This window comes from Capsicum annuum, chromosome 8, assembly GCF_002878395.1.
Source record: "Capsicum annuum cultivar UCD-10X-F1 chromosome 8, UCD10Xv1.1, whole genome shotgun sequence".
NCBI lineage: Eukaryota > Viridiplantae > Streptophyta > Magnoliopsida > Solanales > Solanaceae > Capsicum > Capsicum annuum.
This window is the reverse complement of record NC_061118.1, coordinates 159,927,551-159,945,184: the sequence shown is the minus strand read 5'-3', so window position 1 is coordinate 159,945,184 and position 17,634 is coordinate 159,927,551. Positions and strand designations below refer to the sequence as shown.

Here is a 17,634-nt window from a genome sequence, read left to right as displayed (position 1 = left end):
ATCAGCTAAAATAAAAATAAAAAACTGTACAAGATGCATAACCATCTTAAAAACTAAATAAGTAGAAGGTAAAATAGCCATCATTTTTCGTAAAGATAAAAGCAGTCGTTATTACAAGTAAGAATGCAAATTGCAGCTCCGGGGGAGGAGGGGTTGGACATTGCATACAGCAATATCCCATTCTTAACCAAAACATGAAACACAAGAAAATTCAAAAAAAGAGCACATAAATTACATAATAACTAGCTCTCCAGAAGGATGTTGCAGGGAGAACTAGACATCCATACAAGCTACGGAAGGAAATAAACGAATACAAAAGAAATTTTATGAAACTTTACTTCCAGTCAAAGGACCTACATAGTCAACTACAAACACAGGGAAAGACAAATGATTTTAGGATCAACAAGTCTAACATCAAATCTAAACTCCAATGAAGTAAGAAATTTGCCTGCACTAATTGGGATAAAGAAGAAACTTGGGAAGATTTCTGATCCCAAGGCCGAAATAACTTTGATGACAAACTTTCTAATAAGATAAATTGAGAGATTGATTCAAATCATTTGCATATTACTAGTTAGTAATATGATAACTTTGGTGATTAGTTAGCGTACTTCCTTTTAAGATTGGCATGTATATGTGAAACTTGAAGTTAGAATTAGGGGCGTCAAATGGGCGGATCATTTACCCAGCGAAATGTTACTTGAGCTGAAATGGGTTAGGTCAAAATGGGCTAAGGATGGTTCATACAGCCAAACCCGCCCAACTCTTACATGTTTTAATTTCTTTGTTTGTTTTCTTATAATTTTTTAGTTACTTAATAAGACTTTTTTGTTTGCTATGACTATTTTTTTTTCGATCAGGAAAGCAGAGTAGTAAAGCCTTTTCAAAAGAGGTATAAAGCATCGTAATGTTGAACTATGACTATATATAACATATCAATTTTTTTTAGAAAAGTACTATAAAATATTTTGACAGGGTTTCTCATGGGTTAATTTGGGCTACATATCAACTCAGCTTTAGATGGACCAATTGGGCAGGTCAAAAGGGACTAAAGTAATAAAAGAGAACGAGTTGGGAGGGTCAATATTTCATGGGCTAATTTTGTCGCCTCTAGTTACGATGTATGGAGAGCATTTTCAGGCCTACTTCCTTTTGTCCTAAATGGGATTGTTTCATATATGGCTCGTGGTTTCTTTTAATGGAAGGAAAGATTCAGGAAGTCAAATAATACCTTTATTATCAAATACTATGAGGAATAATATAACATTTAATAATAAATTTTAAAAAGAACGAAAAAAAACAGCCCCAATCACAATCTGACCATTCCCTTCCCATCAGCTAGCAGCATGTTTGTTTTACATGCAACACTCATCCATACACACAAAATAGTTATGATGACTAGTTTCAAAAATAGTTATGATGACTTCAATACAGTATTTTGGTAATGCCAAAAGTTGCATGAGGAATCAAGTTTTGATGGGAAAAGTTAGTTCGTTCACTAAAATAGGCCTAAGTGCTTACTTGATAGGTTAGTCAAGACTAAAGTCTGTTTCCTTGATCTATGAAATTTTCTGCACGGACTTGTACTTAGATTTTACTAAACGTTTGAACTCCTAGATTAGTCTCTTCCATTCAAGTAATATGTATAACAGAATGAATTCACTCAAGGGTTTAAAAGAAAATATTTCAAGGTGTGGAGTTAGAATGCTTGTAATATACTGAAGGCAAGACAGCTCGAAAACCCCTGCAGATTTAAATCTTGTTTGCTTTGTTCTAGTGAAATATCCTAAACACTATTTTCATATATCTATAGTCATACAATGACAAAAAAGAGAGGTCAAATTCTGTTACAATTCAAGGTAAGATTAGATGAACCAGTTCCTCCTCTTAATCTGGATCTTCTTGCTGCTATCGAAAATAATCGCTGACACAGGCAATCCCTTCTTTGTCTCTACTAGATAATGGCGTGTCTATCCTAGATGTGATAAAACAGGAAGAAGTGTAAAAGTGAACACTAACTTCGGAAAGCTATTTGTTCTTAGGATGGAACTTTGTATATATGTGAATTGTGATCTTTTAAAAACCTGAAAAATTGACAGATGGCCATTAAACGTATGTACCGTCATGAAGTTGTGGGCCTAATTTGAGTCTCTACTTAAGGCTTGGGAGATGCCAACAAAAGTTCTGTATAAAGTAAAACTAAAAGGAAATGGAGATGATATAGTCCACATGCCATTGGTTGGAGAAGCTTACTCACTGAGGACCCGAAGTGACAGAAACAGCAGAATCTAGAAAGTCAAAGCCCAGAGGCCCAACTCTTGTTCTCTTTATGCTTGAACCTTCTCCTGTAAGATCCAATCTTGATGTATTTCTTTTTCCCATCAAACCAACTGCCTGCAAGACACAAGAATTGATTCTACAGTATAGGGTGCAAACTGTTCAACTAGCCAAATCAAATGAATATCATTAGCCATTTGGCTCAATTTTTATGACTTAAAAGGAACTAAGAACTATGAAGAAATTGAATTACAAGAAAGATATTTTCATCAATAGTGATGGGTTAGGACATCTCATGAGACCTTTTCACAGTTATTTGGAAGCATTTAACTATTAATGAGTACCTCAAAGTACAGGGCCCTATCAGTCAAAATTAGTTTTCCAGGCCATGCCACATTATTAACCCATTTAAGAACAGGGTATTTTCCACCGGAACCAATGCACAAGATTCTCTCGTTGTGGAGCTGGGAGAGATCTTGAAACTGGTATGACTTCTGTCCTTCATGCACTCTAAAATAAGAAAAGAAACATCAGAAGAATTATACTAGTGACTTCCAGATTTCAAGCTTAGTCAAGAGTTCCCTCATAAATAGAAATCAAAATTAATAACAAAAAATATCCCCATTACTGAAAAGGACAGAACTATACTCCAAATACTAATAAACCCAAACAACTAGAATGTTAAGACAACAAGAATAACTAAGCCTCAGTCCCAAACAAGCGTGAGTCGGATATTTGAATCCTCACTGACCATGTTGCTCCATTTAAGTTCACCTCATGTCATCGTCATACAAAAAAACAACTAGAATGTTGAGAAAATGAAAGAAACTGCAGGAGATTTCACATATGAATATTCAAAAGCTTTTGTATTCACACAAATGCTAAATAATTGCCCTATTCAGTTTTATGTGATAACTTTACTTCTAATTGTCAAGTGAGAATGAGTAAGCATTGTCAAGAAATCCTACTACAGCATTTGATTTTCAAATTAGTACACCAGATATTCATTGTGAATTATGATGCTTTGTGTATGTTAGCTGATAATTGACCAAAAATTTCAATTCTGCAATCACATGCACATAGCATACTTGAAGAAACTTTATACTCAACAGAGAGGATGCTCACTTGAGAAGTTCACATATGTATGTGGACCATGAGGTAAATGAGATGCCCCGATCATTACCAGCAAGAGCTTTGAAAAGGTTGTGTGCTGTTGTCCAATCAGCTATACCGGCAACAGCAGGAGCAATACGAACAAATGCCTCTTCTCCGACTAGCCTACTCTTTAGCTTCAGCAGAAACAGATATATTTAGGTTATAACAACCGAAGTACGTGCAACAAAACCTAGAAAATTAAATTATTCTTCCTCAAACATGAAGAGGCTTGACTCATATATTTTTGTGTTCATCGTAAAGAACTTTTTAGTGAAACACAATCATGAAACACTTGTTGAGAACAAATATATAATATGAAAAATGGAGAAGCCACCTTTCCAAGCTTGAAAATATTAATATCCTAACAGATCAGGGAGAATGTTTTATTTTGATCATCATGGGAGCAAATTAGTATACATGGAAAGCAAAAGTGAGGTCTGAACTACATATGACAGAGAACAAAAGGATTTGCTCCTCATAGCATCCACCTCCAGCCTCTCCTTTCCTAAATCTTCTTTGTTCTCAGCAATTTCTTTTGTAAATTTTAACAGATAAATTTATAATCGTCATTGATACTGCCACCAAAGGGTGGCCACACCCTATATAACCAGTGGCGGAGCCACAACCAACGAAGGATGGTCAGATGAACACCCTTCGTCGAAAATTTTTTTTCGATTATATAGGTTAAATATAAATATTTATGGTTATATATATGTTGTTGCACACCCTTGACAAGCCAAAGAAGCATAGTCCAGTGGTCAAGAGTGTGCATTTCCACATCAATAACCCTGGTTCGAACCTTGGCAGGTGCAGCAGTGTTTTATTTTCTTTGTTTTTTAAATAGTTCTTTGCCCAAGGAAAAATATGAACACCCTTAACCAAAAGTCTGGCTCCGCCACTGTATATAACGTTCAAAGATACAAAATGGTTTAGAAAAAAGAAAATGAACTTTCCAATACACAATGCAAGGTCCTAAAGAGATTGTACTACACAAAATGGCAGTAAACCCAAGTCTCTGACACTCCCTACACCAGCCCCGAAAAGTGACCCAGAGATAGAAGTAATTCTAGTAAGTACATCTTCACTTTCATATTTAATACCATGTCAAGCAAACCAGTTTATTCACCCCTAAAATGCACTATTATCACTGCAAAGGGATTTCCACCGTTTTACAGCACAATTACCCATAAACTATCTACTGTTTCAGTTTCGGTTTTAAAAGCTTGAGATTGTTCTTGGAAAACAGCAAGCAGCCTCCAGATATTATGCTCTGTTAGGTGGAAAGTTTGTTTAAACTTCAACAATAGAGCTTGACCTGACTGCATAAAGGGAAAAAGGACTTTTTTCCCTTGAACATAGTGCACCACCAGCAAACCTCAATTTAAATGATTAAATACAATGGCATTTTCACTGAAATAAACGAACCATTGAAAAGAATAGAGAAGGTTGGCATATACAGAATATCCTATCCTCCTTACACACCACAAGAACAAACTGAGAAAAGGAAGGGAAAAACAGAAATAAAAGACAGAATATTTGGTGATTCTTGGCACACGCAACACGATTAAAGGTCGAAAAGATGGTACCAACTGACCTTATTAGTTCTAGCACATAAAGATGACCATAATTTATCTTCTTTGGCAGATCATCAGAAGAGTCATATAAGATGCCATAAAATTGTGAGTGATGATACCGTATTTATCCATCAGCTTTCTTTGAAAATGCATCTACAGTTATACTAACAGCCTAAAGCCAACAGCCTACCCTTAAAGTGGCCCATGTCATAAACATACAACCTATCACCTATCAGATGTGAAGAGCAGAGAAAGAACCTGGAGAGAATGCTTCTCTGAAAATTTAACTCGGAAATCTCGTCTCCTCCTATATGGTTGCTCCCATGCAAGCATAGTTACAAAAATCAGTCTCTGGAATGCAGGTTCCTACAATCGCATCTGAAAATATTAATGAATGACTAGAGATAAATCTTAACTTTTACCACTCATCCCTATCTGAAAATATCGAGTATGCATTTCTTTTATGCAAAGTTGTTAAAAAACTTCAGGCATGGAAATTAAAACGAATTAACTGGAAGCATTCCTATTCCTAGAGGACCTAGGAAAGATTTCAAGGGTTCTATCATTCTTTTTCTTCTTCCCTTTAAAAATCTAAAATGTTCAAACCAATATTTACTGATCCTAGACTGCAACTTTCAGATTGTGCTGAATCAACGGAATAGCCAAATTTAGTTCATCATAAAAGACACGGTATCCCGCAAGATATTGAATTTCATTTTTGTCAAAAAGACATTGAAGTTTTTTTCGGTAAACTGAAACCAAAAGTAGAATAAAACAGTTAAACATCCACATCAAAAGAGATGATGACTAACAGGATCACAAATATACTTCAACACATCTAAGATTTACATGTTCTGTTCTTCAGATGGGGTTTGTGTTCCGTAGATCATCAACAAGCAGAGACCACTCGAGGAATAGGGCTCAACCATACAAGAAACTTTTCCTGATACTTCAAAACTAATAAATGGAAAATTGGGCTCTCCATAATAGGATTGGAGGGGGTAGGATAGAGGAGTAAACTGAACATAAGACTCCTAGCTTACATGTTATGCTCAGAAGAAAAAAAAGCTGATAAAGACTAGAAAGGAAACACGTAGTTAAGTCAGCAAACCTTCAGGCAAGGATGAAGGACAGAAGCATCCTTTGATAGAAACCTAAAGCAGCAGTATTCAACCAAACTGCGAGCATCACTATGAACAGATTCAGGAACAAGTGCTTTGAATATCTTCTGCATTTTCTGTCCAGTCAATCCGTACATCCTGCACATCTATCACATGTCATATACAAGTTCACATTTTAATTTTAGAAACGTATATTTACTCATCATCGGTTTGTTGAGCATTGAAGCTAACCACAAATAGAAACATAGGTAAGCTCAGTTCCCAATTTTAACACTCAATTGCAAGAAGAACTACCTAAAAGTAGTGGAGGGTGCAAAGACAAGGATGTGTAAAAATGTCAAAAGATTTTTGCATCACCTAACTCAAAGAGTATTAAAAAACATGTTTCACCATATCATGATTAACTTTTTAAATTTTATTGGATTTCTTCCTTAAGCAATTATACTCTCCCCACTCCATTTCTCCCTCTCTGCAATTGCAATAACAACTATCCTCAATCCAACCTAGCTAGTCAGCTACGTGAAAACCGCTTACCCACCGGTGTTTCATTTTAGGCACATTTCATTCTAATACCACAAACATCTTTTAGGACAGCCCAGTGCACTAAAGCTACCATTATGCGCAGTGTCTGAGAAAGGGCTCCACCACAAGTGTGTATTGTACGTAAGGGTGGCAGCGGACCGGAGTTAATCCGGTTCCGGTCCGGTAACGCAACGGTACCGGTTTGTACCGGTATACCGGTACCAAACGACCCGGAATACGGTACCGGTGCGGAGGGGCATTTTTTTCCGGTAGTTCCGGTTCCGGTGCCGGTTGACCGGATCCGGTCCGGTGCCGACCGGTGCATGTTAATTTTTTAAAAAAAAAAATTTTTTGGTTTTGGCCGTTGTTGACCGTTGTAAAATAGCTGTTGGAGGGGGCAACGGCTATTTTGTGCCTCCCCCTCCCAATTAGTCCACTACACCATTAATTTTCTACTATAAATATCCTTTTAAATCAATTTTTTTTTCTCACAAATTTCTCAATTTCTCATGCTCTCTAAATCTTAAATCTTAATATTCTCGTACTCAATATTTATAATTTTTGTATTAATTGGAGTTGTGGATTTTCTTAAAGATACTACAAGCTTCAATTATCATATTTCAATTACGACATTTGGTATACGTTTGCTTTTACGCAGACGTTCGGTATATTCGTTCCAACTTTAATCTCTATATTTTTTATTTTTAATATCTATATTTGTTTACTTACAGTCTTACATTTATTTTTTGATTTATAATATTTATATTGCTTGTTTTAACATTTTAATTATATTTAAATTTAATTATGGATGCAAATAAAAGTAGTGGTAAGAGACCAATCTTTGGTAAGGTTTTTCGTAGAAATAAAAAAAATAATGCTACTACTAGTTCATTATCGCCCAGATTTAATGAAAATTCTTTATCACAACCTAATGGTTTTGATGTTGGTGCCGATATGGAATTAGACCATGAGACACTAAGTAGGCGTTTTAATAATTTTGAGGAAGACTTACCGGAAGAAGATGATATAGAAGTACAAGAGTTAGGTGAAACCCCTACCCCTACTAGTCCGGTTACGGAAATACCAAAAGACGATGATGTACTTCCCCCTTTACTGGAATTTAGTAGGGCCAAAGGTACTAAACGTCCTAAACGGTCTTTAGTTTGGCAATTTATGAGTCAAGATAAGGAAAAACATACTGCTACTTGCAATAAATGTAAGAGAGTTATGAAACATTTGACTGGGGGAAAAAATGGTGGGACAGGGTAGCTTACTATGCATTTGAGGAAATGTAATACAAAATTTATTCGTCTAGAAAATGAGGCTAAGGCAAAAAAAGGTGGTACACCATTGACAGAAGAATCTGTGGGAGGTAATATGGTTCAAACGTGTTTAGATAGGTTTAACCCCACTAGCTCAAGTTCTACATTGACATCTAATGAAGATGTAGATAGAGAAGAACTAGCGAAAATGGTTGTTGTTATGGGATTGTCATTCAGTTTTCCTTCGCATTCCGGTTTTATTCATTATATTCAACGAGTATATAATCCTTCTTACAAAGGTTTTTCACGAAATACAATTAAAAATGATATTTTTAAATTTCAAGGTGAACACTATCATTTTCTTCGTTGCTTATTTAGTAATTTTGATGGTAGAGTATCTATTACTTCTGATGTGGGTCGTAGTATTATCGGTAATGATTACTTTACTATCACGGTTCATTGGATTGATCACCATTGGAACATGCAAAAAAGAATTATTGCTTATAAATATGTTGACGAAACTAAAACCGGTAAATATATATCTTTTACAATAGCGGAGCTTAAAATATTTTAGACTTATTGATAAAACTATGACATGTACATTAGATAATGCTTCTAATATTTTGAAAGCCATTGATTTTTTAAATACTAGACTATGTCCCATGGATATTGATTATTTTCATGTTAGATGCACTCACATATTTTAAATTTGATAGTACATGATGGTGTTGAGTTATTTGGAGATGGTTGTTATAAGGTTCGCATTGCATATAGTTTTATTTTTAAAAATAAAAAAAAGGCTATAATAGATGATTTTAAATATCAATGTAAAAAATGTGACCTTCCATATAGAAAAGTTCCAAGAGAAATTCCTACTAGATGGAATTCTTTGTATCAAATGCTTGAAGTTGCTAGTGTCTATCGTGAACCTATACAATTAGTTTATAATTCGCTTAATACGACTAATGATTTAAGGCTAGGTTCTGAAGATTTGATTGAAGTAGAAGAACTTTGTAAATTTTTGAAAACTTTTTATCAAGCTACGAACACAGTATCTGCACAATATACTCCAACTATTTCTTCCATTTTAGTAAATATTACTGCTATTTCTAAAGTACTTGCTAATTATAAAAAAATTTGTCCTTACAAAGAGGCAATTGACGCTATGGTTGACAAATTTAAAAAATATTTTTTTCCGATTCCACAAATTTATTTGACAGCTACTTTATTCAACCCATTTTACAAAGAACATGGTGTAATTATGATGGTTCAAAAAATTTACACCAATTTAGAAATTGAACCTCATGAAAGGCCACCAGTTGAAACGTGTTGTGCTAGCATAGTACCTAAAGCCAGGAGTTTATATAACATGTATCAAGTTATGGAACATAATATTGCGCAGTCGAACCTCCTACTTTTAGACATAGATATGATGATTTAGATGATGAGATGGGTGAAGAACTTGGTCTTCAATGTTGTAGTAGTAATGATTTTGATTCATATATTTCTCAGGATCGGGAATGTATTAGAGATGCAAATGGACAACAACTTTTAGGATGGTGGAAGACCCGTACCAGACAATTTCCAAAACTATCAAGAGTGGTTTGAGATTTGCTAGCAAGTCAAGCTTCTTCAGTCGCATCGGAGCAAGCTTTTAGTGCAGGAAGATTTATGATTGGAGATCATCGATATTCGTTGGCGAAGGATAGTTTGAAAATTTCGGTATTATTTAGAGATTGGATTAATGCCGAAAGAAGAAATTTTGGGCTCCCAAAATTACCGCCCCAGATTGAAGACGAAATAGATGAAATATTTGAGGAGAATATGATGATGGAATGGAAGCAATGGAAGAACAAGGAAAAAGACCAATTCTGAAAAATATAGAAATAGATAACTTACGTATAGAATATTATGAACATTATAGATATTAAGATTCTAGAGTACAGATCTAATTCAAACAGAACCCTTCCTAGAAGGTGGCTGCGTAGATTAGATTCTCTTTTAATAGTTATAATAAATGTACAACGTAATGTATTAAATTTGAATAAATATAAATTTTTCTAAGGTTATGTAATAAAAAGTTAATGTTATGAGTTAAACTTATAACTATTTTAAAAATTATATATCAAGTTGATGTTAACTTTTTTTAGCATAACTTTATAATTATATTAATAAAATAATTTAAATTATTAAAATATTTATATACTTTTAATTTTTTTAAAGTTAAAAAGTAAATGTTATAACTATACATACATTCTTTTATTATAAAAGTCATAACATTAATAAAAAATTAAACAAACAATGAGATGCAAATAGTAAAACGCCGGAACTCCGGTTTCCGTACCAGTCCGACACGGTACCGCACCGGTGACAACCGGACCGAGGTGGAAGGACCATACTTTCCGGTGGTACCGGTTCTAGTATAATACACCGGACATTCTTTCTGGTACCGGATCCGGTTCCGGTAAAACCGTTCCGGTTGTTCCGGTCCGGTCCGTTGCCGGGCTTAATTGTACGCAACCTTACCTTGCATTTCTGTCAGAGGCTGTTTCCAAGGCTTGAACCCATGACCTCCTGGTCACATGACAACAACTTTACTAGTTACTCCAAGGCTCCCCTTCGACCACAAACATCTTTTGACAAAATAAACACCACTAAATTTCTTTTAGGACAATTAAGGGTTTCTAGAGTTAGAAATGGGTAAGCCCATTACCCTGAGTTCTGAACGTTGTGCTTGGTCCTAAAAGGTTGGCCTCAGATAGATTTCTCAGTCATAAAAGCAAAGAAGGGTTTTCTAGAACTAAAGGTTCTCTAAACATCACCCACTAGTCACCCCTAAACAGACAATAATCTCTAACCAAACTAAACAAACTCCCGACCAGCACCAAACCAAACATAAATGTACCAACACTGACCAAGTCTTTATCTCAACTAGTTTGTATTGCCTATGTGAATCCTCTACTTCTATTTTGTTCTCTTACTAGTTGACTTAGCATGGATATCAAGAGAATGAGGTATTTGAGACAACCACCCTCCACACTCCATGATTTCAAGTCTCCCTTATTCCCTTATAACACTTTTCATCATCACAGTTTGTATATATAGACTGCCCCTACCATATTCCAGATGTTTCTCCTATATTCACCCATTCAGAAGATTTCACTAATTAGCTTAAGTACATTCCTGACGGACTTTATCTGAATGAATTGTCTCCTAAAATTACTCTGTTAACATAGATAACACTACTAAAGTGGCGGAGGACTTTCCGAAGAGTCCATGCCCCTGAAGAAAACCTCGGAGAAAACCGCCTGAGTAGCTTTCTAAGAGACTTCTCTAAAACCTAGAAAAGATAGCGAGACTTAATTAAAAACAAATTTAGTTTCAAGAGCAGGTTCACTGACAATTTTTCATGCTGAAATACTATAGGGGTATGTCCTATCATTCTGTTTGGATGGTGGTTTGTCATGGTTTCATAATGTATGGTATAGTATTGTGAAAGTCTCGCCTTCACAGCAAACTCATCAATCGACGAGGACATATCAAAATGTCAGAGAATTTAAATTATTGTTCTTGTAATTCCTTCACTTTCAATATTGCAATCTATATTTACGTTACTTTTTTGTCTTGCGTGTTGAGAGATTTTGTCCAGTGCATTATTAGATATTGCACAACAGAATGTGTAGCGCAACATGAAGATATTAAATCTGGGAATTGGGACGAAATTTATTTGGAGGAATATAGAGCTTAATAAGAGGTGGGGACATGTTATTCACCAATGTAAAGGGCAAAATAGAATTAGAAAATATTATGTAAGGGTATAATTGGAAAAAGAAATAATAAAACCATGGGATACCACCAAATCGGTGGTTCTATAAATTGACGGATTTCATGGTTACCAAACCTTGAAAAGATACCATACCATAACTTTTAGAAAACAATCAAAGCAAACATGGGTCCCTTGGTAACCATACCATACCATACCATACCATGGGAAACCACCATCCAAACAGGCACTTACTGACTTGTCTAGTAAAGTTCCTAAAATGACCATTTAAGGGTCTATCAACTCGGGAAAAAATTGACAAATAACTTTGTGGAATATATTTTAGGAAGATATTCTCTTCTGTACAAGTAAGTTTCTAGAACATGCTCAGCAGACAATAAGACGAGGACTTCTTGATGTGAGAAGATGTCTTAAATTACCTTAAATCTACTGGGGCCCTTCTTTTTGGCAGGATATTCATCAAAGCACATAAGAACCCAAAAATATTCACAACAGGCACTTCCAAGATAGACACATAAAATCAGGCAGTTCGAGGCAGAAGTAGGTGGTTCCAGTTATATGAGACCATAAAATGTATCTTACCTGCTAAATTGCTCAATGGAAAGAATGGCAGCAACAGAAAGATCACCATTCGGTGTTTGACTATCAACAGTCTGTTCAGCAATGAATACTTCCTCTGCATCTTGAGCATCATTGTGAAAACTGGTTCTTTTATCATTTACAGTTTTTACCAGTGGTGAAGTGACTTCATTCCAAAAGTTGTGTGTCTTTGACAGCCAATGATTTACTGATTCCTGCACTGTACCTGTAAAAGGAGGTGAATATAACAGAGCAAGACTTAACAAGCTCAGACTGCTACTTGTTGGAAAACTGAACAACCAATTTAATCATTTTTTTACTTGGTAACCTAACAGGAATGCTTGACCTAACTATCATTTTTCTTTTCTTTGCGGTGAAGGGGGGGTCACTACACCTGTGAGGCTTACAAACATAGTACAGCACGAGCACTGCCACCCCCAACCCTTAGAAAGGAAAAAAGATCCATTTTGGTGAAAACATACTGTCAATAACTGTTCTCCACTTTATTTACCAGGCTTAGTGTCTCTGTGTGTGCGTGTACTTATATTTATATGGTGGTCATTTTTCCCCCAAACCCACTCGCCCAAGGGTCAACATGGCTTTTTCCACTGTACTCCCTCGCTGACTCAAGCTTACAGTCACATTGGCCGGCATTTCCTTTTAAAACAAATACTCATACTCGAGGTCTTGTAAAACCACACTTTTTCCCGTGATCAACCCGTAACACCTCATAAAAGAGTGTCCTACAGGCTACATGTGTCACAAAGTTTCTAACTCTTCTACTGCCAGCCAAATATTTCCCACCCACAATACACTTTTAGGCTATTCTCAGGCAAGTGGAACCAAGGCTTAGAAGTGTGACTGACTTCAGCTTTGCAAATGTTTTGGAGAATATTCATCATCCATTGATCAACTGATATTATGATTTAGTAAGAAGCTTTCATTTTGCTTCCTTGAAGCAGCGGGGTTGGGTGACTGCACTACCACCGATCCCTTCGTCATCGCACATTATACTTGTAGTTCTAGCACTATTACGTTGCATACATAAGCTCATTCCTTCATCTCCTTTTACAATTTGAATCTCTTGAAAGAAATCTAAGGGACATCCAAGATGGTCTTAACTAACTTGACACTTGCGTAGGAGTAAGACTAAGGTACAAATTTTAAGTATCTGTATTTATTTCATAGAATAAATAGACCATCACCACTGTTAGGGCATGAGAGGGCATGAGAAGTTTTGATGATAGACATATGAATGAAACATGTTGTAAAAGCTGGTCCATTCAAGTGAACAAAGCTGAGATGCAGACAAGTTACTGATAAGATGACTTTGCGTACAAACAGAAGTGGATAAACATTTACCACAACAGAAGAAGTTGAGTGGAACAAGAAGTCCTGCAAAAGAGTCCTAGTCAAGATAAAGAGAAACATGAAGTTGTGCAAAAGTGCTGAAAGAGAAGATAAAGCAAAAGAGTCCTATAAAATCTGAGAGAGTGAGAGGCGGCAGCAACAAGAAGAGGAGTTACTTGATAGAGTCCTACACAAGATAGAAGAAGAGATCAGAAAGGACTGCATCAAAAGGTGTGCATATATACGGCAAGCTGCATTCAAGTAACTCACTCAAGCACTGAAAAGATAATCAACAATCAGCATATCAGTTCACACACTTGAAGAAGAACCTGGTCTCTTACTTAGCAAGTCGTAGACTGTGTGTAGTAGGTAGGTTCTTTGAGTTGTAATGAGTCATTGTTCTAGTCTCAGTGATTTATAAACTAAGTTAGGAGTTGTGTCTTCAGGTTGAGAACTCAAAGACTTGGGAACACTTATCTTGGGAAGATTTGTGTTTTTGTACTGATAGGAGTTAGAAATTTTAATTCCTAGTTTACAAGAAGTCTTGTAATTCTGTTGATTGTTGAGGCTCAAGTGTTATAGTGAAGTTGGGGTTAAATCCTGTAGAGGTACAGGTCGTGGTTTTTTACACCTTTCTTGAGCCAGGTGTTTTCCACGTAAAAACACTGTGTTTAGTATTTATTTCTGTGAACCACGTTTACTTACTTGTTCCACAGTTAGGCAATTAGTCGGGCTCATACTATAACAAACGGTATCAGAGCGAGGTTGTCTTAAATAAGGCTAGCACCTAAGAAAAGATCAATATGATGAATTCCGTACCTCCGACTGGTCACAGTGAAGGTCAGTCAACTACTAAACCTCCACTCTTTGATGGTTCTCACTTTATCTGGTGGAAAGCAAGGGTGGAGATGTTTATTCAAGGTGAAGACTATGAATTATGGGACCGGATTACTGATGGTCCCACTATTCCAATGAAGACTGTTGATGGTGAACAAGTCAAGAAAGTAAGGAGTGAATTTACTCCAGATGACTTATTGGCTTTGAAGAAAAATGCAAAGACCAAGAACATCTTGGTTTGTGGACTAGGACCTGCTGAATACAACGGGGTGTCCACCTGCACTACTGCTAAAAAAATCTGGGATGCACTGGTAAATGCTCATGAAGGCATTTCTCAAGTAAGAAAATTTAGAATTGCTCTCCTTTTTATTGAATATGAGGCATTCAAAATGAAGGAAAATGAAACTCTGCATGAGATGATGACAAGGCTTACTACCTTAACTAATGAATTGACTTCCTTAGGAAAAGTCATCTCTGAGGAAGAACAAGTTGAAAAGGTACTGAGGGTGTTGCAAAAATCAAAATGGAATGTTAAGGTGACTGCAATTAGAGAAGCAAATAAGGATCTTGATGGCATGACCCTAGATGAACTTGTAGGGAACTTAAGGACTTATGAAATGGAAGTTGATGGAGTCAGAGAACAAGCAGGCCCTGAGAAAATCTTAGCATTGAAAGCTTCTGATAGTGATGAGGAATTTGAACTTGATAAGGAGCAAGTTGCCTTCATAACCAAGAATTTCAGCAAATTCTTTAAGAAGAAGAAGGGAACAGGTACGAAGAAACGTTCCAGTGACAATCCAAATGGGTGCTACAAATGTGGCAAAACTGATCATCAGATCAGGGACTGTCCAGTCTGGGAAATAGAATGGAAGAAGGAAAGGGCTGAAAAGGAACTGAAGGCAAAAAGAAAGGAGGAGCATGCAATGATAGCAGCCTGGGGATCTGATTCAGATGAAGATGAAGTTGATGAAACTGCATTCATGGCTCTTGGAGATTCAGACCTAGATGAAGAAGATGAGGGCTCTGAGGTAAGTATACTTGAACTCAAAGAAAAACTGCAATTGTTCTCAAAACCAAAACTTGTTTCCTTGATGAGTGCATTGATTGATGATTTTCAAGAGCTAACCTCTGATAGGGATGAATTGTTCAACAGTCTAGCAAGTCTCAAATTTGATCTCATTGATCTAAAGGCTTGCTCAGATACAATTGACAAGGAAAATTGCACTCTCAAGAAACAAGTTGCAGAACTTGAGATTTCAAACAACAATCTTAAGTCTAAAGTTCTCAAATTAACTCTCACTGAAAATGAGAAAAAGGCCATAAGTAAAGAACAAGAAAATGCTGAACTTGAGCTCGTTAAATATAAACAAGAATGCCATGATTTAACTGAAAAAATGAATAAATTGATTCAGGAAATTTCTAAACTAAAACTGGATCTTGAAAGGGCAAACAGGTGGACAAATTCCTCAAGAATTGTTCACAAATTAAGTGAGAGAAATTTCAATGAAAAGGCAGGTTTGGGATTCCATAAAAGCCTCGATGATCCTAAAGATTTGTGTTACATCTGTGGAAACCATAGACATCCCACCACTAAATGTCCAGTGGCTGAAAAAAGCAGATCAAACAGCCAAAACCTGGCTAACAGATCTTTTCAGACCAAAAGGAATAAAACCAGCTTTGATCATAGAAACAGGTTGCACTAAGTGTTCCCTGCATGGACTAAAAGAAATCTCATTCATCCTTTCACTCACAAAAAGGGACCCAAGCTTTTCTGGGTTCCTAAATCTAACCATTGATTTCTTTTGTAGGAGAAGGTGAAAGGAAGCAAAAGGCACTGGTACTTAGACAGTGCTTGCTCAAGACACATGACTGGTGATAAGAAAAAGTTCCTTTCACTCTCCAAAATAGATGGGAGAGAAGTGTCTTTTGGCGATGGAAAAAAGAGAATCATTACTAGAGTTCAAAAAATTGGCTCATCTGAGTCAAAAGCATTGGAAGATGTCTATCTTGTAGAAGGACTGAAGCATAATCTGCTGAGCATCTCAGAACTGTGTGACAAAGGTAATAAAGTTATTTTACTGCTGCAGGGGTCAAAGTTAAAAGGATAGATACCAAAGAGATTGTGCTCACTGCAAGGAGATATAGAAATGTATACAAAGCTAACATCATGGCACTACCTAGACCTGAGTTAACTTGTCCAAGTGCAATTGAAAATGATCCCCTCCTTTGGCACAGAAGACTTGGACATGCAAGTCTGAAACAACTAAACATACTCTCCTCCAAAGACATGGTATTGGGATTACCCAAGACCAAGTTTAAAGAAGAAAAGTTATGTAGTGCTTGTGTAAAAGGGAAGCAGGTAAAGTCTTCTTTTAAGTCTAAGAACCATGTTAGCACATCCAAGTGCCTTGACCTGGTTCATGTGGATTTGTGTGGACCCATGAAACTACAAAGCAGAGGTGGAAAGAGGTATGCTTTTGTAATTGTTGATGATTATTCTAGGTTCACCTGGACCTTGTTTCTAGCCTCTAAAGAAAATGCCTTTGATATCTTTAAAATTTTCATCAAGAAAATTGAAAAGAAACTAGGTACTTCTTTAGTCTCCATAAGGTCTGACCATGGTACAGAATTTGAGAATGTAAAATTCTTGGAATTTTGTTTAGCAAATGGTATAGATCATAACTTCTCAGCTCCTAGAACACCACAACAAAATGGAGTGGTGGAAAGGAAAAATAGAACCTTGGAAGATATGGCCAGAACAATGATGCTTGCAGCAAATGTTGCTAAAAACCTATGGGCTGAGGCAATAAGTACTGCAGCATATATCATAAATAGATGCATGATCAGACCTTTGTTAGAGAAGACTCCCTATGAATTACTAAAAGGAAGAAAGCCTAACATCTCTCACTTTAGAACCTTTGGTTGTAAATGTTTCATACATAATAATGGAAAGGATAATTTGGGAAAATTTGATGTTAAAAGTGATGAGAGAATCTTCTTAGGTTATTCACTTCATAGTAAAGCTTATAGGGTCTTAAACAACAGAACTAACTGTGTTGAAGAAAGCATGCATGTGATCTTTGATGAATCCTGTGTTAAGACTAACCTGCAGGAAGGAAATGATGTTGAGGAACAGGTTACACAACCCGATTCAATGACTGGAGCTACCAAAC

The 17,634-nt window shown here is 36.2% G+C and overlaps 1 protein-coding gene across 1 annotated transcript in view; it reads right to left on the bottom strand.

Moving 5' to 3' along the window:
• LOC107839945 overlaps positions 1-17,634 on the bottom strand; it is a 32,892-nt gene that overhangs the window by 8,142 nt on the left and 7,116 nt on the right. The window contains exons 2-7 of the mRNA XM_016683621.2: positions 12,278-12,500; positions 6,118-6,265; positions 5,265-5,372; positions 3,403-3,566; positions 2,622-2,787; positions 2,258-2,394 (exon numbers count right to left, since the gene is read on the bottom strand). Of these exons, the coding sequence (XP_016539107.1) occupies positions 2,258-2,394; positions 2,622-2,787; positions 3,403-3,566; positions 5,265-5,372; positions 6,118-6,265; positions 12,278-12,500 (946 nt within the window). The remainder of the gene's footprint in view (positions 1-2,257; positions 2,395-2,621; positions 2,788-3,402; positions 3,567-5,264; positions 5,373-6,117; positions 6,266-12,277; positions 12,501-17,634) is intronic.